We start from the raw sequence: 22249 nt of genomic DNA on the forward strand, positions 1-22249 counted from the left end.
AGATCTGACCTCAAATCCTGCCCCCAACAGCTGATAGTTGTGTGGGCAAATTGCTTAACCTCCCTCAGCCTCAGTTTCCTCATCTGTAAAATAGGGATAAAATAATTATAGGATTTCCCTTACAGGGTAAAATAATGATGTAAAGGGCTTCACAAACCATCAAATATTGTGTAAATATGTTGCTGTTATCATTACTATTTTTATTACCTTATTTAATCAACAGCACAGAAATCACACTTCTAAAACATTCGATAAAATACTCTGGGTTTACAATCGGAGACTGCATGCTGCTGGTAGAATTTTAACTCAACTGAATTGAGTTCTTAGTGCCACTTCAATTATATTAACACAGTGTTGAGACTGAATTTATTTATAAAATAAAGAACGTCTGCATGCCAAGTTAAGGAAAATATCAAAATTAAATACTTAAAATATAAAGTAGCCTATAGGGTACTTCATCTTAATTGGCTGCAGTCTCTGTTGCCTGTTTAAAGAGAAGTCTTCAGTCACATCTGAAGGTTCAAGCCAATGCCATACATATACATGAGTCCAAGGCTTCCTACTAAAGATGTTATCTGGGAAATGGCTTTAACTGAGAGAACTTTGCTTAGGAGCAAATCTGATCACAACTAAAGACCGCTAACCACACAGTGCTCCAATGAATAGGTGATCTCAGGAATGTGGGAACTCTTAATAATGCAAATCAAAACAGATTCATTGCTGTCCATCCTGGCCCTCTTCTACCCTTCTAGTCTTCTTAGATCTTAGATTCCTCCTCTACCATCATGAACCTCTAATGATAAAAAAATGCTTATGGAGAACTAAACGCAAATTGCTGGATTTGGAATCCAGAAGACCCAGTTTCAAATCCTGCCTATGAAACTAACTAGCTGTGTACCAAGGGCAGGTCACTATGAAACTCTTTTTATTGGCAGAATGAGATAATGATAACTGTAGCAACTACCTCAAAGGAATTGGGAGGATCCACTGTGCTTTGCAAACAAATGTTCAACTGCTTTATCACCTCAGTAATGTCAAAATAGCGCTAAACTTGGAGCCAGAAGACCTGCATTCAGTTTCTGTTTCTACATTAGTAGTGGGAGTTAGGGAGGCATGCAGGGTCATCTAGATCTGTGATTTAATTGATATTGGAATGCTGTGGTAAGGAAACTCCTATTGATGCAGCAGAGCTACTGTTGTGCCAGTTATAGCCTTAAGAAAGCTGACTGGAGTACTGAAATGTTGGGACCACAATAGGCTCACATAGTCAGCCTGTATCAGAGGCATGACATCTATTAACTGTATAATCACAGGCAATCATTCACCTCTCACAACCTATTTTCCCATCTGTAAAATGGAAATAATGATTCTCGCATCAATACATAGGATTATTATAAGGAAAGTGCTTTTGTGAACCTTATAAAACTTGCTCTCACCTATGTATTTGGCAATCCAGTTACAATGTCTTTTTGGCTTTTCCTTGAACAAGACACTCCATCACTTAACTCTGGACATTTTCACTGGCTGTTTTCCCATGCATGGGATTCTTTTCCTCCTCATCTCTGCCTCTTGGCTTCCCTGGCTTAAAGTCATAGATAAAATCCCATATTCTGTGAGAAGCCTTTTCTGATTCTTGATAATGCTAGTGCTTCCTTTTATTCATTCTGTGTGTCTGTCTGTCTGTATGTATGTGTGTATGTATGTGTATATGTGTGTGTGTGTGTGTGTGTGTGTGTGTGCGCGTGTGTGTGTATGTAGATAGATATATAGTTTGTACAGGATCTCATTGCCCTTCCCCCATTAGAATGTGAGCTCCTTGAGATTAGGGACTGTCTTTTGCCTTGCTTTCTATTCCCAATGCTTAGCACAATACTTTGTACCTGGTAGGCATTTAATAAATGTTCACTGATTGGTTTGGATCTCAGGTCTCCCACAACTGGTAGATTTCAATTCCTCTGGGATGGTTTGGATAACTTCTTCACAAAAAGGGCTTGGGAGACTAAGGAGTGGTATTATTGGGAGACACCTCACTTTTTAGTAGCATAGGATAGGTGAAACTGTTGCTAAATAATAACAGCAGATGAGTATGTGTAACAGTAGATGTGTATTGGAAAAAAGGGATCCCCTAGCTGACTTGGTGGTAGGTCTCTGGATGAGGGTGATGAAGAGTCCTGGATTAGCCCCTGTGTTAAAAGAAGCCAGCCCCTCCATGGAAGTCTCTAAGAAGGAAAAGCTTTTGTATCATTCCCCTGATGTTCCTCTTAAAGATGAGGAAACTGAGGCCCAGATGGATGAAGAGACTTGCCCAAAGTCACACTGATTCACAGTGAATAGGATGTTTCTTTGTATACTCCGTAATTGTTAGCATGGGGCCTTAAAACAAGTAAAAATCAATAACTATTTGCCAAAGGAATGTTGATTTATGAGTGATTTGCCCTGCTTTGGCCTCATTTTCTGCCTGGGTGTCCCTTAAGCCAATGGTACATATTTGCAAGTTAGCTGGGAGACAGGGTGGAGAATGTTGCAATTGGAGTCAGAAATGACCTTGGTTCAAATATTGCCTCTGACACTTGAATCAAGTCATTTGACCTCTCTGAGACTCAGTTTCTTCATCTGTAAAATGGAAGTGATGATGACAACCTACAGAATTTAGCATTCCCCTTCCCAAGGATCTAATAAAGTAAATGGTCTTGAGCAAGATTCTCTAAGCAACAGATGGGAATCTGCAACAAGACAATGTGGTACAATGGAAACAGCACAGATTCCAGAGTCAAAGGGCCTAGATTCAAATCCCCTGAACACTTCTTACATGTGTGACCTTGGGAAAATCATGTAGGCTCTGTTTCCTTAGTTATGAAATAAAGGAGTTAGATTAAATGGCCTCTACGGTCCCTTCCAGATATATCTATCTGTAATTCTAAGTAAACAGCTACCTAAAGAGAGGGCTGGGTGCCATAGTGGATAGAGTGCTGGATTTAGGAAGATCAGAGGTCAAATCCTACCTCTGTGTGACCTAAGCAAATCACTTAATCTCCATCTGCCTCAGTTTCTTCATCTATAAAACAGAGATAAAAATAGCATCTGGGTGTTGTGATTACCAAATAAGATAATATTTTAACATTCTTTGCAAATCTTAAAACACTATATATAAGTAATGCTAGCTGTCATCATTACTATTATTACTATTGCAACATGACTCAGAGCCTCAAAGATTAATTTTGCTTTCTCAAACTGTCATTCAAACCAGAAACCCAAACAAGTTTGTCTGTTTTAAATAAGTATTTAACATTGTCTGCAAGATGAAGTCTTTGGTAGCACTAGTTAAAATACCAACTTCACCAAGTTACTTCCTAAATCTTCACAAACTTGTAAGACCTTGCACCAGGGCAGAATATCACAGCCCCTAAGTGTTCAGTAAATGTGAGACTCCAAGGCATTTAAAGCATTTTCTGCATTCTGCCACAGCATCCTTTGTCATCAAAAATCAAAGAGAGACTGAGCTTATGTGACCAGAGAAGGAATGTCAGGGCTCTGGTGAACTTTATATGAGGTTTCTGATGGCTGTATATTTATATGATGAGGCCATTCTCTATTCATAAATACCCTGTATCGAACATTAATAGAAACTTTGTTTAAAAAAAAATAAGGAAAATAAAAATACCATTAGAGTTAGAGCAATGAGGAAAAACAAATCAGCATTAGTATGCTGATGGTTTACTGACATGGCACTAAGTTGACTTTTTTTAAAGAGCCAATTCCATAGATGCTATAAGCAACCTATAGTCTAGCACCTCTCAGTTAATGTACAGTCTGATATGAGTTCATAACAATAGTAAAGGCAAAATTAGAAAACTAATTTTCATCTACTAGCAGGTACATGAATTATTTTCTAATTGCTTACAATACAAACATACTACCTGCACTTTAGTAAACTTTTTCCATGTCATTTTTAAAAAATGGAACATAATTTTTCATTTACAATTATCATCATTCTTTCCAAACTTGCAAGTACACCCATTGTGTTTTGTATTAAAGCTCATGTTAGAAAATAACATACAACATTTAGGTTAAAAAAAAACTGCATAGCTGTTTCATCTTGGGCTATTCACAAGTATGTTTTTTTGGATACTGCTTTCCTGTGTTTGCTACTTTAAAAAAAATCAGTTCAAATATCTAAATGAATGGGGGGGAGGGGAGAGAAGCATCAGAAATCAATACTTCTCTAGCAGCATGTTTAACCTGCTGAAATGAAGTGTTAATCACAGAAATAAGATACCATATTACATTTATAAACTAATGAAACTAGAAAAAGCAAAGCGTGTGACACGATAATTAAACTGCTGGAACACATCCAAGCCTGTGTGTAAGTTGATAACCCTGGTGCCGTCTCTGGCAGTTAAAAAGCAGGTCTGCAATGAGGTGATACGGCCAGCTTCGTTGTTAATTGAATAACAGGCCATCTATAAACACTACTAATTGCACATGTGAAAACCTGTGTATAACTAGTGGAACTGCCTTCAGAAGCACTCAGGGAAAAAAACTACTTGGGTGGAAGAGACTGCAAACATTCTGCCTCCCTTAATTCTTCTAAGTCGTAGTTTAGGCTGGCCACCACATCCATTTTATTAACCTCTCCACAACAGACTTAATGATACATTTTTTCTCAAGATTATTTTTCTTCTTAACTCAATACAAAGAACAGAACTATCAATTTCCCATTTCAGGAAAGAACAAACAAGTAATCTAGAAATTTCAGCCTGTGAATGCAAAGCTTTCTAAATTGCAAAAGAAGACATGATCTTATTCCCAACAGGCAAAATGCTTTTCGGAATTATTCTGACGCATTTTGCAGCAGATGAACAGCATGGAGTGTGAAGATTTGACAGTTTTTTTTTTCCTCCTTCTTCTTCTTCTTTAGCATCATAGCCATTTGGGGAGGCTCAGAAACTGTTCTGAGAATTTTATTTATTCATTCATTTAATAAATTCCTTTTTAAATGACTTGATTTCACCTCTGATGAATGAGAACTATTTTCAAAATATTTCAAACCGTGCTCTTAACCAATCATTTTTTGTAATCTGTAGGGGAGACTAGTTGGCCCAAGGGAGTAGTTATGGGATGTGGAGCCTCTTCTAGGTTAACAGTTCAAATCTAAATCAGGTCAGTTGAGACCAAAGGTCATTGCCATTCCCCAGCTGCTGAGGAGGTTCTGTGAAATGAATGGATGAACTCAATCCGGTTCCTACCTGACAGGCACACACATCATAAACCCATATAACACCAGTAAGAAATGTATTTAGTATAACACCTAGCACGTTATTAGAAACTCAAATATTGCAACATGTAGATGAAACAGAAATAAGTCAACTGACTGGAGGATGAAATTCAAGGCTTCTATTTTTTTTTCAAGCCCCTTTAAGCTTTGAAAAGCATGATTCTTTCAAGGACCAATAAAATTCCTTTAGAAAAATATGAATCTTAAAAAAAAGAAAGACATGAATCTTAATGCCATGGTTCAATACTAACAGGAAGAAGATATTGTCCATCCTTGCAAGCTACCACTCTCATTTTTCAGTATTATTTTAATATTTCCCCCAAATAAATCTTATGCTCCCATCAACAAGTATATAGAACAGAAGGATAGAAAATGTTTTTAAAAGTGATTAATGAGACAGTTAAAGAAAAAAAAATACAACAAAAATGCATAGTATAACTTTAACAAGGTAGTTTAAAAAATGTCCTGTTTGAAAGTTTCCATGACTCATGAACTTTTCTGCGTATTTAAGTAGGTTGCTGTCCTTGTTGCTATTGTTACTTTCTTTAGTTATATACTGGTATTCAAAATTTATATTGCTCTGTTGGTTCTGCTTTCTTTTTTCCATCTGTGTAATGCCCATTTTGGCTGTTGTCATTGTTGCTCAGTTACGTCCAACTCTTCATGCCCCCATTTGGGATTTTCTTGGCAATAATACTGGAATGGTTTGCCATTTCCTTCTCCAGCTCATTTTACAGATAAGGAAGTGCCACAAATGGGAATAAGTGACTTGCTCATGGTTACACAGCTACTAAGTGTCTGAGGTCAAATCTGAATTCAGGAACATGAGTCTTCCTGACTCCAAGCCTGGCACTCTGTCCACTGTGCCACCTAGTTGCCTTGTCACCTCCATCCAAGTCCTCCATTTCTTTAAATTCTTCTTATTCATTATTTATTATGGCAAAATGATATTCTAGTACATTCATAAGCCATATTTTTTCTCCCCAGTTGATAAGGATGATTTGATCTAACAGGTTTGTTTTTTGTGGTTTTTAAATTTTTGTTTTTATTATTAAGTATAGTTTTCCAGTAATTTTTTTTTAGTAGATCTTGCTGCTATATAACCTCCAATGGAATCTTAATAGTGGAATCACTAGGTCAGAGAGTATAAATGTCCCTGCAACTTTTATTATGCAATTCCAAATTGTTTTTCAAAAAAAATGGAACCAATTCACAGTTCCACCAGCAGTGCATTAGTGTGCATGTTTTTCATCAGCACAATGGTACCAAATATCATCTCTCATTATCTGTGCCAATTTGATGGTTTTCTCAGGGATTTATTAATTTTCATTTCTCTGATTATTAATTTGAATTTTTTCACATGTTCATTGACAATATGAATTTATTTTTCCAAGTCCTGTCTGTTCATGCCCTCTGACCACTTATAGTAGGGTTCTTAATTTTTGTGTGTCTGTCATGAATATCTGAGGCAGTCTGGTGAATCAAAAGGACCCCTCCTCAGAATTATTTTTCAATAATTGAAAAAGAATGCTAAATTTCAGGTAGATGTTAATGAAAATAAATATGTGATTTTACCCATTCCCTCCCCACCCAAATCTATACACTTTAGGGGTCTGTGGACCCCAAGTTAAGAATCTTTGACTCTGAAAGAATTTATTCTGATAAATGTGTGTCAATTCAATGTAAGTTTTAGATATCATTTTTGTCAGAAATGTGTATTGTAAAGACTTTTTCCCAGGTGAATGTCCTTACTTGCTCTAAACTCATTTTATTTTGCAAATTTTTATACATCTTTCATAAATTTTTTCTTTAAAGATAGTTAAGAATCTTCCTTTTCTCCAGTTTTAGAAGACACAACACTCCTCTCCACTATGGTCCCCTAATTTTCTTTACCGAGTCATTTTAATAATTAGATTGTTGATCTACTTGGAATTTGTTCTGGCATGAAAATTCTTAGGTAAGAAGATCCTTAGAAATGAAATGAAACTACGCTGTGGCTAATTCTCTTTCCTATCTAGATTCGATGTCATGCCCCAATATGGTGCCTTTTATATGTTAGAGGGCTGGATGAAAAGTTCCTAAGGATCTCTGATTTTAGAAAAGGAACCTAAACTAAGGTATGATGAAAAGTGATACTAAGTGAACAAGAGAGAGGGAGTGTAGGAAAGGGGCCTCTCAGGATGCTAAGATATATCTTCCACTTTTACCACAGGTGCTTCCCACCTGGAGAGCTGATCTACAGATGTTTTCAGACCAGAAGTTGAAGACCTGACTAGCCATGCTCAGTTAACAATTTCAACCACTTTCCTTAAAATCAAATTTGACCATAGCTGTCCATTATTTTTAACTGTTCCACAACTACCATAAAGCTCTCTAAGTGGGGTTAACCGTGAAGGCCAACCAAGGCTGTGATCATACTTCATTTATTTGCAGGTGGTATCAATATGGAAGACTTAACACCAGCTGCCCATTGACACTACCTACGTCACAGAACTGTTGTGAAGAGAGTGTTGGGGACTTTTTTTACTTTGTAGCCATATAAATATGCTGTCATTTTTATTTTTACCCTTACTGGTATTTTTATTCATATGTAACTTAAGTTGAGATAAATACTGCCTCTAATTTGGAATCCAGTAAACTGTCTTCCTTTGGGACCTATGTATCATGTTCGACCAAGCAATGGAATGTAGCAACCCTACTACTCCCATTACTAATAGTTACCAGGGAATGCCTAGGAACCAGAAATGGGCAGCATAAAGTCCTGCTTCCAAATTCATGTCTTCCTTAACTAACAGAAGTTTTAGATTCCTAGATATCTGGGTTTTTGTAGAAACCTACTTTTTCTAAGCAGTCTACTTAAATACAAGATAATACCATTTACCTTCTTAAATCACCTCTGCAAAGTGGTGATTTGTTTCAATGTAACTTTATAAATATGTACCAGCCTTTAACAAGATTTTTCATACTATAAAATTCCAGCAAAAGAAATTGAAGCCCTTTGAAATTAAGTAATCCTTTCATTTTTGAAGGCACTGGAATATTTTTCTATTAAATAATCCAGTACTTTGTAGTGGGTTGTTTTTTTTTTCTAATGGACTTAATGCACACTTGATACAGTTATTAAGTGACATATTTCAAGGTTCAAAGTAAAGAATACTTGGTCAGTAATCAGAGGATTTGGGATGAAACCCAGGTCTTCTACTACTACTTGTGTGGCCTTGCGTAAATCATCTCTTATTTGGCCTCAGTTTCCTCATCAGTAAAATAGGAGCTTAGGTTAGATGATTTTTGAGCTCTCTTCCAGCTCTATGATACTATAATCCATTTATGTTTTGCATACAAATATGTGGCTTTATATACAAATATAATATACAAACATTCAAGGACCCCTAAGATTCTACATCCAGGTAATGTTTATACAATGAACATGTTGTCATAGCAGAGGCAGGTAGGTGGTGCAATAAAGAAAGCATTGGACCTAGAGTCAAGAATACCTGAGTTCAAATCCAGCCTCAGGCACTTATTAGCTGTGTTACCCTGGGCAAATCACTTCTGTTTGCCTCAGTTTCTCATCTGTAAAATGGGGATAATAATAGCACCTCCTTTCCATGTGGTTGTGAGGATTAAATGAGATAATACTTGTAAAGCACCGTGTCTACCACATAGTAAGTGCTATATAAATGTTAGTTATTATTATTCTTGTTATTATTATAGCAGTTTTCAAGCACTGAAACTCAGCACCCTTTAGATCAGTAGTCCTCAAAGTATGGTCCACAGACTGCTGGGGACCCTTGGGGACCCTTTTCAGGGAGTTTGTGATGTGAAAACTATTTCCTTAGTAATGCAAAGATATTGCCTATTCAAATACTCCTCTCCTTTTCAACTACATATCTGTATGAGGCTTGGTTTTCTTCATATATCTCAACCAAAACAACAAATCACAACAGACTAAATGCAAAAACAGAGTTAAGAATCCAGCTGTCTTCTATTAATCCAGATACTAATGAGATTTTTTTTAATGTATAAAACGATGCCACTCTTCTCATTTACTTTTTTTGTTTTGGAAAATTTACTTGTTTTTTTACAAAAATGATACTTATGTTAACATATAGTGAGTTAATTGTTATTTTAAACATCTCGATATTTTTTAAAATATCCATTTTAATTTCTAGTATGGCAAATACTGACAGATATAGCCCACATAAAATGAAAGCTCTTTGGGGTCCACAATAATTTTTAGGAGCATAAAGGGATCCTCAGACCAAAAAGTTTGAGATCTGCAGCTTTAAGTAATATACAAATAATGGGACTCTCTAAAGCAGAGGTGTCAAACTCATGGCTCATGGTAAAATTCCCTGTGAGGTCAGAACCAGATTAAAATGTAATTAATAATTTTTTTTAAAAAAATAAATAAAAATACAATACGATATAATGTTAATTTGTCATTTTCTAAGACAAAATGCCACAACAGGTATCCATATCTATTTGAGTTGGACACTACCAGACTACATGATTAGACCTGAGAACTAATAGAAACTGTGCTCCTCTAGCCAAACAATTAGAGGATAAAAATTTTACATTGTTCTGCATTTAGATGTTGAAGAAAAAAGATACTAAGGAAAAGATTAAGGGACAAATAATAAGAACTCACATTTATATAAATTTTAAGGTTTAAGGCTTTTTTTTTTGCTTTTAGGCAATTGGGTTTAAGTGACTTGCCCAGGGTCACACAGCTAGTAAGTGTCAAGTATTTGGTCTGAGGCCAGATTTGAACTCAGGTTCTTCTGACTTCAGGGCAGGTGCTGTATCCACTGCGCCACCTAGCTGCCCCCTGTTTAGGGATTTTCTTGACAACAAAAAGGTAAGGAAGATGAAAAACAGCATGGTATAGCATACAGCAGACTTGCAATCTGGGTTCAAATTCTGCCTCAGATACTTACTAGCTGTATGATTATTAGCAATTGCTTAACCTTCCTAAACCTCAGCTTCCTCATATGTAAAATGTAGATAACAAGACCTACCCACATGATTATATAAAATGCCTTGCAAAACTGAAAGCACCATAAAATGTCAGCTACTAGTATTATTATTAGTGCCAACATTATTATCCTCATTTTACAGGTAAAAAAAAAACAGGCTCAGAGATCTTAAGTGACTTGTCCACAGCCACACAGCTTTGTAAGCACTCAGAATAGAACAGATCGTTGCTGTTCCTTCACAGAAACCACTACTATGGCAGATGTCTGATACAAAAGTAGACTGAGATGGCATGTGGGAATACTCAACAGATCTGTGATTTTGTCAGCACAGGGAACTCCCTCCACCAACACAAACTGCTACTTGCCTATAACTTAGTATGAGCTTCAAAAATGTCAGATCTGGCAAATGGATCAACGGAATGTTACCAAATTGACACCAGATACAAAAAAAATAAATAAATAAAAAGGAAAGAAACAAAAGAAACAAAATCCCAAAACCTACAAACACTCTTTATGATGAATAATATCAAAAACTAGACTTTTTAACTAAACAAAAGAATGCAGTCTTTGAATCTTCTTAGCTAAATTCAGTCATTAATACTGCACTTTCTCAACAAGGAGGGGCTATTAAATCCTTGGCAAAACTCTAAGAACCAAAGCCTCAGCTGTCACATCTCTTTTGACTTGCTTATTCCGTAAACTCTTTTTTCCCCTTTTCTGGACCTCTGGATACAAAACAAATAGCACTCAAAGCTTCACTGTGGCTCAGAAGTGATAGGAAATTCACACTACACAGCTTACTAGTACAATAACCATGTTTAACCAGAAAGTATAGAATGTAAGCAGAGGAACTTAGTGGGAGACAAGAAAACCATGTATTAACATGTAAACTGGTCACTATGACATGAACATCTTCCCAAAGCCTTCTAAAGTTCATAACTCCAGGTCTAGCAAGGACATGTGTGAAGATTTGAAGACAGAGGAAAGACATAGTATACTTTTCCAAAAACTAAAAAGAGACAAAGTTTAAGGAAGCCAAACAAGTATTACCTTCAACATCACAACTTAGGTAGTTGCGTACTTCACTCAAGATGAAGTTAATGTCTTCCTCCGAAGGAATAGGATGTGAGGTGATATCAGTTGGACTATCAGTTGTCCCAGCTATGGTCATCTTTTGCCAGGGTAAGAAGAAAATAACTCGTCCATCACTAGTGGCAGGGTCAAGCAGTCCCATACTCTCTGGGCTGAAGTAAAGAAAAGAGTTACTCATTTCTGAACTGGTACAAGAGAAACTGGTTTTATAAATCTCTAAAGGGCAATTTTCATCCACCATTCTTAAGCATCCAAATGACTGCTTTCACTTTCCTTTTCTATTTGAAAACCTATAAAAGAAGCAGCTTAACAAGGATTCCATGGGTATTTCTACTTAAGTACTTTGTTCAGGCCCAGAATTTTAATGAATGACAATGGAAGATGATGGTCCCCAAATAGTAAAGAAGGTTAAATAAGAAAAGTCACATTTAAAAAAAAAGTTTTATCTTTTATTTTCACACCAGCTTCATTTCCAAATATATCTTCTTCCCTCCCAGAAAGTCATCCTTTATAACAAACAAGGAAGAAAAGGGGAAAAAACTGTTTAGTAAAATTAACCCATCAACCAAAGGCAACATTGTATGGAGTGTTCCACACCCATAGTACTCCCGTACCTCTACAACTAAAGGAGAGAGGTGCAGTCTCATCTTTTGAAAGTCAGATTTTCAAATTATCAACTATATATAAATATATACGTATGTGTGTATACAGGTAGTGTGTATATATATATATATATATATATATATATATATATATATATATATATATAATATATATATATATATATGTGAATTTTCCTAAAGTCGTAAGAATCTGTTTATCAAAAGGAAATATTTTTGACATCACTTTTTAATTGTTTTGGTCCCCATGCTTGCTACCTGGAATATCCATATAGCATACTGGCTCAGGCCAAATGCCCATGGTTTTTAAAGAGATGAATTAGGGGTAAATAGTTCCTCAATCTCTAAAGTATGATGAAAAGTTTTCCACTGGAATATTGGCAACTTGTTAGTGAAAGGTCTCCAGAGGATATGCAAAACAAAGGCTATAATATATACCAGAAACTGATCTGAAATTAAATTCTTCACTCCTTTGGGCATGGGTGTAATCTATGTCCCTTTACAGCTTCGGGTAGAGTTCTATTGCTACCATGAAACTAAGATAACTTAAATAAATGGTTTCATGGGAAAAGAGATTTCTTCTATTATAAAAATCCCAATAAGCTTGATTTAGCATAGTGCTTTGCAAAGAACAAGTATTTGGTGGATTTTTTTAAAAATTAAATTGATGCTGAGATAAACATCAGAAGAGAGGGCAATGAATGCCAAAGTAAAGGTAAATTATGCTCACCAGCCAGAACAGCCTTCAGAAAACATAGGCTTTTTAATGAATTTATTTTTATTCATTCACTCCACTAATTAGCATTTATCAAATACCTACTACGTGTCAGGCAAAAAGAAGAAACATTGCAACCCTCAAGGAATGTGCTCTCTATCAGGTAAGAAAATATATACATATAAAAACATACATAATTTTTCCCTTTTTGGTCCAGACCAGTGATTTCTTTGGTGCAGAAAATGTTTAGTATGAAAAACAGACTCCTACCAATGCAGGTCTAGACTTGCTGTGCCACTTTGAGTCTTAGAAAGCTGCCTGGGAACTTAGAGCCTAAATGACTTAGTGATAGGACAGTTATGTAAGTCAGATGCACAACCTGAACAAATTAGGAAGGACAGAGAAGAAGAGGAAAAGAGAAAGGATAAAACAAAGGGAAGGAAATAGAATCCACTAAATGCCTACTATGTGCCAGACACTGTGTTAAGGGCTTTACAAATTTTATCTTATTTGATCCTGACAACAACCCGGGGAAGTAGGTGGTATTACATTATATATTTTACAAGTGAGGAAACTGAGGCAAGAAGAATGTTACTTGCCCAGTGTTACATCACTAGTTAGTATCTGAGGTTGGATTTCCCTGAATAACATCACAAAAAGTAAGTAGATATGAGTTGCTTGGGGTCTCTCAAGTTCATTTTTTAGATGAGAAAACCTGCCCAGAGTCATACAGCTAGTGAGTGTCTGAGGAAAGATTTGGATTCAGGTCTTCTTGATTCTAGGCCCAGTGCTCTATCCACTGCACCACCTAGTAACCTGTTCTTTGCCGTATTCATTTTTGTTCAGACAGGCACACCAATCTTCCATGGATTGAAAAGGCTTTACTGGACTTGTGAAATGCCTGTCCTGGGTTCCTGGTTTTTGGTAAATGAAGCCTTTCTTTTAGAGCTTGAGAGACACCAAGCAACTCATTTCGATCTCCTTTTTGTTATGTTATTCAGGGAAAGCCAGCATTGCTCTTCAACAAAATGCAGAACTTTCTACAGTGATGTTTCAAACATTTGAACCAATACAGCTAAAATCTCACTTTTATTCAGATGTAATCTAGAAGAAAAAATTTTTCTTACTAGACTTCTTAAATTAAACTATAAGCATTATGCCTATGTGGTGCTCCCATCATGAACTACACTTGGAAAGATTATATATATGGTTCTCTGGAGACTAAGCGTACCCTTGAAATAATAATTTAAAATTGATAATAGCTAACATTTATCTGCTTACTATGTGTCAGGCACTATGCTAAGGACTTTACAATTATTAACTCATTTGATCCCCACAACACTGGGAGATAGATGTTATTATTATCTCCATTTTACAGATAAGGAAACTGAGCCAAACAGAGTTTAAGTGACTTGCCCAGAGTCACAAAGCTAGTGAGTGTGTCAGACCAGATTGGAACTCAGGTCTTCCTGACACCTACCCCAGCACTCTATTTATTGTACCACCTAGCTGCTCAAAATATTTGCTTCAGATCCAAGGCTATATGAAGATGTCTGTGCAGGTATTCCTATCTGAAAAGCCATTTTTCATTTCCTGAAGCATTCCATTGAGTTGGGTTGGTGAGGTGGGTGGCGGTTATCAACATTCCTCGGCAGGAGGACATTCCTGCTACAACTCCTCTCCTTGCTGAGAATCCTGACAAGCATCCTTTCAAGGGAGGCAGAGGAGAAGTAGCTGGACTGGACAAAAGGCATCAAAGTATTTAGAGAATTTTGCCTATTTGGTTGGTGGCTCTAGCTCTAAATGCCATTTGCTTGGACTCTGGGGAAAGGGAATGTCTGACTGAAGTTTGGGATTTTTCAACATCAGGTATGGTTTCACCTGTGAAGGAGCTGATTTTTAAGAAGAAAAGCTGCTCAGTTCAGTGGTTTGGAACTTGATACTCATAAAGTCATAGGCCCATTATCAACACGTACTGAACATCTTTCAGTTGTTCTGTAGCTGCAGATTGCAGTCCTGATCCTGTCCACCCAACCATATACCATATATGGACTCTGGTTAATAGGGCACACAATCAGAGAGCTGGATCAGAGCAAATATATCACAGATATTCATATAATATTAATAATAACATCATCGTCATCATCAACAATAACAACAACAAAGGTAATAGTGGACAGAGCATCAGAGACAGGAATACGTAACTTTAAGACCTGACTTTGCCATTTACTGAACTGTGCGGACATCGGTGCCACAAGTATAAAATCAAGGGTTTGGTTTAGATGGCCTCTAAGGGCCCTTCTAGCTCAGAATCAATGATCCTATAATACAGTTATCCCTTCCACATCATGGGGATTAGGGACATAGTACTCCCACGACCTGGAAAACCCACATAAAATGTTTTGGCCCTCCCTTCATATCAGAGAAGCAGTCTAATTTTTTTCTTTATCTTTCGTGGGGTGTTTACAGTACCTTATTGTAAAATTTAGGTTGATATTATACAATACTATACCTATATTTTATATATTTCTGAGTTTCCAAACTTTTTCTGTGTCATCTGCTGGCCTTTGTGTGTGGTCTGTGGCTTCTGCAAAACTCCTCCCAAATTCCCATTTAATTTCTTACGCTGACCCACGATACGTGCTGATGTTAAAGGATAACTGTAAAACAATTCACATTTATATGGTACATTAAGGTTTAGATGGCACAGTGGATAGAGTGCCAGGCTTGGAAACAGGAAGACTATCTTTCTGAGTTCAAATCTGGCCTCAGATACTTACTAGCTGGGTGACCCAGCGCAAGTCACTTAAAACTATTTGTCTAGTTTTCCTCATCTGTAAAATGAGCTGGAGAAGGAAATGGCAAACTACTCCAGTATCTTCACCAAGAAAACCCCAAATGAGGTCGCAAATAGTTGGATATAACTGAAAAACAACTCAACTACAACAATTAAGGTTTTGCAAAGGACTTTTGTCCCAACAATTCTGTGAAAAAAAAGTAGTGAAACATCATCTCCATTATATATATGAGGAAACCAAGGCTTATAGATTAAATGACTTGCCTATGATCACACAGTTAATAAGTGTCTGAGACATGATTCAAACTTGAATCCCTGACCTCAAATCCAGCACTCAACCTACTGTACAGCCTCAGTCAATATTCACTCAGTAAATATTTACCAGTTTCTTGACTTCTTACCACTCATAAGATATTGTAACATATTGTAGAAGATACAAAGAAGCTGCTAGTTACTGCCTGTGTGACTTTTCTGTGGTCAGTTTTCTTTATTTGGAAATGACAAGTGGTAACTAAGTCTTCTTACACCTCTGATTTCCATGAGACAGCTCTAAATCACATGACCTGGAAAGCAGTGTGATATAGCTGGATTTTGAGTCAGAAAAAAACTGAGTTTGAACACTGACTAGTTGTGGGACCATAGGTAAATCACTTAACCTTTATGGACCTCAGCTTCCTCACCTGCAAAATGGGAATACTAATGCCTATAACATCTACCCTACAGGATTGTTCTGAATCTCAAATGAGATATTGTATTTAAATGCTTTGTAAATTGGATGATAAATCATCACTTTTAGCTTTATGATTAAATTTTCCTTCCATATTTGTATGGTAAAACTTTTTTTTCATTCTAGAAGAACCCAGAGAGTATGTTTTATGTGTACACACACACACACACACACACATATACACAAACTTTATTATTCTAAAGAGATACTCCCTGAGAACATCAGGCACTATGAAATGGGGAATTAATTTTTCAAGCTACAAGGATACATATTGTTTGGGGAAACTCTTTCATTGAGCTGCACGGGTTAATATCACATCATATTTTCAATGATGCATATATACTGACTCATTAGCAACAATAGAACCAAGAACATTATCTAGGATTATATTTGTGTGGATAGTTACTTTATATTGTTATATTCTTAAAATATACTGCCTTCTTTGGTTTAAATACTTAATTATTAACTGAACATTCCATATTTGGTAACTTAAGTATTAAATATCACTATAAAAATACAACCACAAAATCCTTTAAAACTGTTAAAGGCAGTAAAAAAGACTTTTAAAGGGTGAAGGTGATGCTTAACAATACACTTATATAACAGGGAACAGGAGAGAAGCAATACACCAACTACCTAAGTAAAGACATATGTTTTGGGCTTTGAATTAATGAGAGGAAAGGGAAGATAAAGCTATTAATGATGGATATTAAAATTTAAGAAGCCACTAGGAAATACTCTAGAGCAACTTTTACACTGACTAATTCATACCCTTACTGAGAGAGAAAAATCTGCTTACAATGAAGAAATAATTTTGTAAGATTACGCTAAAGTTTTACAATGGATGCTCCCCCTAGTTAAAATCTGCACCAAGGAGAGAGACATAGACTCTGTCCAATGCACATGAATCATTTTGTACCAAGAGAAAAAGCTTGTTGTTAATTTATGTGTGTGTCTGAGTCTAAATGCAATGAACATTTTTCTCATGCAGACCAGTGCTTTGCTGAAGTAGCCTAATTTAAGCTGAAATCAATTTATTGTTAACTACTTAGCAATCAGTGGGATAGCTAACAAACAGTATGTGAGGATAGACCCAGTTTAGGGAGAACAAAATAACATAACCACTAATCAGCAGTAGGAAGCATTTGCTGAAGAGATATGGTTATTCAGCTATATAGATTTCAGTCACTTAGTGCCTTTGTAGCGAGCATGACCTGGGGAGTTCAAGTAATTTTTAAAAAGGATTTTTTTTCAAATTTTCTACCTTTCTTGTAGAAATGAGAAGAGTGCACACCCAACTACCTTTTCTACACTGACTTTGTAGTTTATATAAGATGATGGCACACATAACACATTACTTAGGTCTTCCTAAGTTTAATAAATTCTACAATAATACAGCCAAAAGCAGACACTCTTATAATCCTCTAAGCTCTGTAGGCAGTAATCGGAAAATGTGAATGGAAGACATATACCTCACTGAATTCCCAAGCTGATCTAATTCTGGCCCAGCTCTTGGAGCTGAGTTGTCATCAGTCTGGCTGAGGGCTTCCCCAGACAGTTCATACCAGCCCTGGCTCACCTCTAAGGATGTCGGGGAAAATAAGTTTGAGTTAGATTAGTGTGACAAGTCATGGATTGGCAGGCCCAGAGTTCAAATTCAATCTCCTGTTTCTTCACCTCACCAAATAGAGTGACCTTGAAAACAAAAACAAACCTATCTTTCTTGGATCCAGAGAACTATAAATTGACTATCTGCAATCACTACTTACAGTGAATCCTTTGGTCCTAACCTATTTCCAAAAGCATGGGACTTATCTGGAATTAAACTGCCTTTTGAAATTGATAAATTGAATTAGACTGGTTGTATTCTGCTCCCATAAAGTTTCCAATGCAGGCAACAATGAAGATTTCCAAGATTGCTTCTGTCACCTTAATCAGTATCATATTTCTGGTCATTGATTAATGCCTTCATGAATTTGGGAAGAGGAGAGAGGAGGAAAAAAACTATATAAGGTAATGAATGCCCCATGTTCAAGGTTATTACAACGCAACAGATTTTTTAATGTAATGAAAATAAAAAGATTACTCATCAGAAGGTAAACTTTAAGTACCTGAAATACCACAGAAGAGCCTGGAGAGTATTTACTGAAGCAAACTCTTCATTGAAAAAAAAAGGAGTGAAGGGGGGGGAGTGGGATGAAGAAGACAACTAAGGCAGACAACTGTAATGTGTTTGCACTTAATTATTTTTCCTTCGTGTCCCAAGAGGGATTCAGTCTGGAAGGTAAGAGATTTGATGTTTGTTTTTTCCAACCATGATTGTGATACAAATACAAAAGGCATCCATAAAGTATTTAAGCAGGTAAATATTAGACCCAATCCAAAGAAGTCTGTTTTCTAAAGAATTAAATGCAGTAAGATACTTCACCTATAGGTGGCGCAGTGAATAGAACACTGGGCTTGGAATCAGGCAGATAAGAGTTCAACTCTAATCTCTACTAGCTATGCGACCCTGAGCAAGTCACTTAACTCTGCCTCAGTTCCTCATTTATAAAATGAGCTGGAGAAAGAAATGCCAAACCACTCCAGTATCTTTGCCAACCAAACCCCAAATGGGGTCATGAAGCGTCAGACATGACTGAAACAACTCAATAAGAAAAAAAATGTAAGCTCTTTAAGGGCAAGGAGAGTTTCATTTTGTCTTTGTATTGCTCATACCTAATGCAGTATTTTGAATATAACAGGCAGTTAATAAATGTTTATGGAATAAGGTGGGTGGCCCCTCTCCCACCTGTCCCCAAGACTTTCCTTACAGTGAGACTGTGTTTAATTCTGCCCAAATCTCTGTCACTCTCTGTCTCTGTATCTCTCTCATGTAAAACATGATAATACCAAGAACAACCTAAATAGGTATTTCAGTATAAAGGAAGAATTCCTAAACTTAGTTAAATTGAAACAATTCCAGTATATTCATGTTCAAGATTATTCTGAGCAAATAAACATACAGGACCAAGTACCCTTGTAAAGAGACCACAAATCTCTACCCCTAAGAAATTAATCTTCTCATAATTAACTAAGAACTGTTAGACTACATTTATCCTCTATTCCACTTTTCTTTTTAAATGCACTTTTAAAAATGTATCATAATAGAGTTGAATACCCAAATGAATCCTTTTTGTTTGCATATCATAAGAGAATTGTTTACTACATTTCCTTCTTTTTAAGTAGCTAGCCAATTTTACTTATTAGGAAAGGTGGGTCAAAAGACAAATATAAAAATTATGCATGGTCTTTGGGGAATCTCACTCATTCTAGCTACAAACACCGACTACTGCAAAAGGTTGATCTTGGAATCTGGTTACCTGTAATAACCAGGCATCACAATGTGAACCCCAGCACTTGGCTGACAGATGTTTGTGGTGGTCTGATTATCCATTTTGCGCAGTGTGTCTGTGAAAGGTCCCGTAGCATTGATAACACATTTGGCTCTCACTTCAAATTCTTGCCCTGTGAAAGAAAACAGCATCAATCACAGACCCCATTTGTTTCTCTGCTCACTGATGCTTTGGATTATTAATTTATCTATTAACTTAACCTATGGTGAAGTATATTGTATGCCACATTAAGTGACATGAGCAGCTGGAATCACTGAAAAAGCAGTGCAAAAGGTTCCCATGTGGGTTATTTTACACACACACACACACACACACACACACACACACACACACACACACACAGAGCAAATGCCCAAAATGAAGCAAAGAAAATATTTGACTCATTTCATTTGGGCTCCCATTCTAATTTGCTGAAATATCCAATATTAGAGAACCAAATCCCAAGAAACCACAATGAGAAAACAAGCTGTTTCCTTCTTTAAAATGAAGTTCCTAAACAAGGATGTCATCAGATACTTTCAGAGTATTAGTTTTGCTCAAAAGAAGGATCCAGTTACGAAGCCTTTACCATACTGCCGAAGAACCAGAACATGAATGAAAGCCTGACAAGTTAAAGACACCACTGTGCTTTGGAAATGCTCTGCCTATGTCATCTAAGTGATATTTAAAAATTCAACTTGCTTACTTCATTTTATTCATAACATGCTTCTGTGAAAGCATTCTTAGCTGAGGGAATCTTACCTGGGGATTTTTTTTTTAATAGCAAGCCCTCCTCCCCTGAGGGGAAAAAAAAATCAGTGAGACCTATAAAGGCAATTTTTCCTGTTCAACCACAGTTAGAGAGTAATGAATGGTATGAATGTGATTCTGAAATCTAGCTTAAATGAGAGTGAGGTGATGGACAAAACTATAACAATTCAATAATTACATGAAGCAAAGACAGGGAATGCACATACCTGTTAGCATATCCCTGCACTGTGCGCCACTCACACGCAGCTTCCCAGTATGTGGATCCTTCTTCTTCAACAAATTCCTCACTTCAACATAATTGGCCGTGGCAGCCCCATACCTGGCAGCAGTGAGTGCAATGGCAAGGTTCATCCTTGCATCATTGTGCTGTCCTGCAGCAGGGGAAGGAATCAAAGGAAGGACATGAGTCACCTCGAGCCACTGACTTATGGTATGGAAGTATGTCACAACAGATCTATCACATCTGTCCCTGTCACCCAGAATATACATGATGGCTGGTCAGATCCATCAGGGATTATTTAAAGATACATGGTCTATTCTAGGTCAGGGCATTACCCCAATAGTTAGCAGTAGCAAATGCAATGTTATACACCACAGAGATAGATAACACCACTGTTCTGCAGAGCTGACATCAGAACCCAAGAAGATTTAAATAACTATAATTATTATCTACCACATTTTAGAATAAATACACAAATAAGCCTTCCCTTTGAACTTCCAGAAGAGAAGAAATGCAAGAATTTCAGGATATGAAATACCTTCTATAGGATGGGTTAGCAATTTTTATGAGCATACATTCTACCTTATATTAAAAATTCTTTCAATAAGCATGCCTTTACCAGATACTGACTACCTGCAAGACACTATGCTAGGCACTATGCAAGATACAAAATAAGTCATGGCAAAAAGTTGAGCCTTCCAGAGACCTCCTCTCTAAAATTTCAGGTTTTCCATAAATGGATTTTCTTGATTGAGTTCTAAGTTTAGGGCTTTTAAGTGTAGCATCTAAAGAACTTCCCATAAAAGCGAAGACATTAAAAGGAGCAAAATCTAATAATAGAACAATTCTTACCTGTATTGTTAAAGATTTATGGCTGAAAAATCCTAGTTAAAGAAAACTAAATGCAGGAGGGAGGGAAGGGGGGGCGGAAATGATTAATCACTTTAAAATACTGACATCACTGGAGACTTTTTCTATTTATTATCGCCACTGAAGTTAACGCTGACCAGGAAGAATTACTCTACATTGCAGGGGCCAGGCTCAGTGTGCCCTGAATAATTACTTGGTACTAGATGTATTGAAGCAGGGTTCGAATTCCCACATGTTGGGATGAGTTCTATCAAGATAATACTGATAAAGGGAAGAATTTGTAATGGATATTGTTGTTGATTTATGTTACCAGAATACCAAACATTTAGTATAAATGGTTTATGTAAAGTTTCTTCCTTGTGATTCTGTCTGTGCAATGCAGAACCACCACACAAGTAATCTGTTCTCTCTAAAAGGGCAAAGTTATAAAGACAGAATCCATGGTTGAGGATGCTGCTGCCCCCCTCCCTACAAACACCTTATTCTAACAGGACTGAACTGATGTAATTGGTTAGAAACACCCTTCCTTACTCCATCCCACTCCAAAAATGAAATGTTATACTAAGCGCAGAAAATATGTCAAATATTCTACACATAATATAAGGAATTATTGAATTGGACTGAAACCACATCTAGGAAAGTGATAGACTTTGGGGGAAAATAACTTAAGCAAAGGGGTGCAGAGTGGGTGGAGGAGACAAAAAAAATTCCTAATTATAAAAGTACAAAAAAGAAAATTTTCTTTAAAATGTGAGACTCTACCTGTATGTGCAAAAATATTTATAGCAACTCTTTTTGTGGTGTCAAAG

At 36.5% G+C, this 22249-nt stretch overlaps 1 protein-coding gene across 6 annotated transcripts in view; it reads right to left on the reverse strand.

Moving 5' to 3' along the window:
• Window positions 1–22249, reverse strand: part of GPD2 (glycerol-3-phosphate dehydrogenase 2) — a 192085-nt gene that overhangs the window by 20869 nt on the left and 148967 nt on the right. For all 6 annotated transcript variants that reach the window (XM_021004864.2, XM_078147024.1, XM_021004862.2 and 3 more), the window contains 3 exons: window positions 20557–20721; window positions 19568–19712; window positions 11305–11498 (listed from right to left, as the gene is read on the reverse strand). In XM_021004864.2, coding sequence (XP_020860523.1) covers window positions 11305–11498; window positions 19568–19712; window positions 20557–20721 — 504 coding nt within the window. The remainder of the gene's footprint in view (window positions 1–11304; window positions 11499–19567; window positions 19713–20556; window positions 20722–22249) is intronic.

The sequence above is a fragment of the Phascolarctos cinereus genome, unplaced genomic scaffold (genome assembly GCF_003287225.1).
Source record: "Phascolarctos cinereus isolate Bilbo 61053 unplaced genomic scaffold, phaCin_HiC Scaffold_726;HRSCAF=1367, whole genome shotgun sequence".
In the NCBI taxonomy this organism is placed as follows: domain Eukaryota; kingdom Metazoa; phylum Chordata; class Mammalia; order Diprotodontia; family Phascolarctidae; genus Phascolarctos; species Phascolarctos cinereus.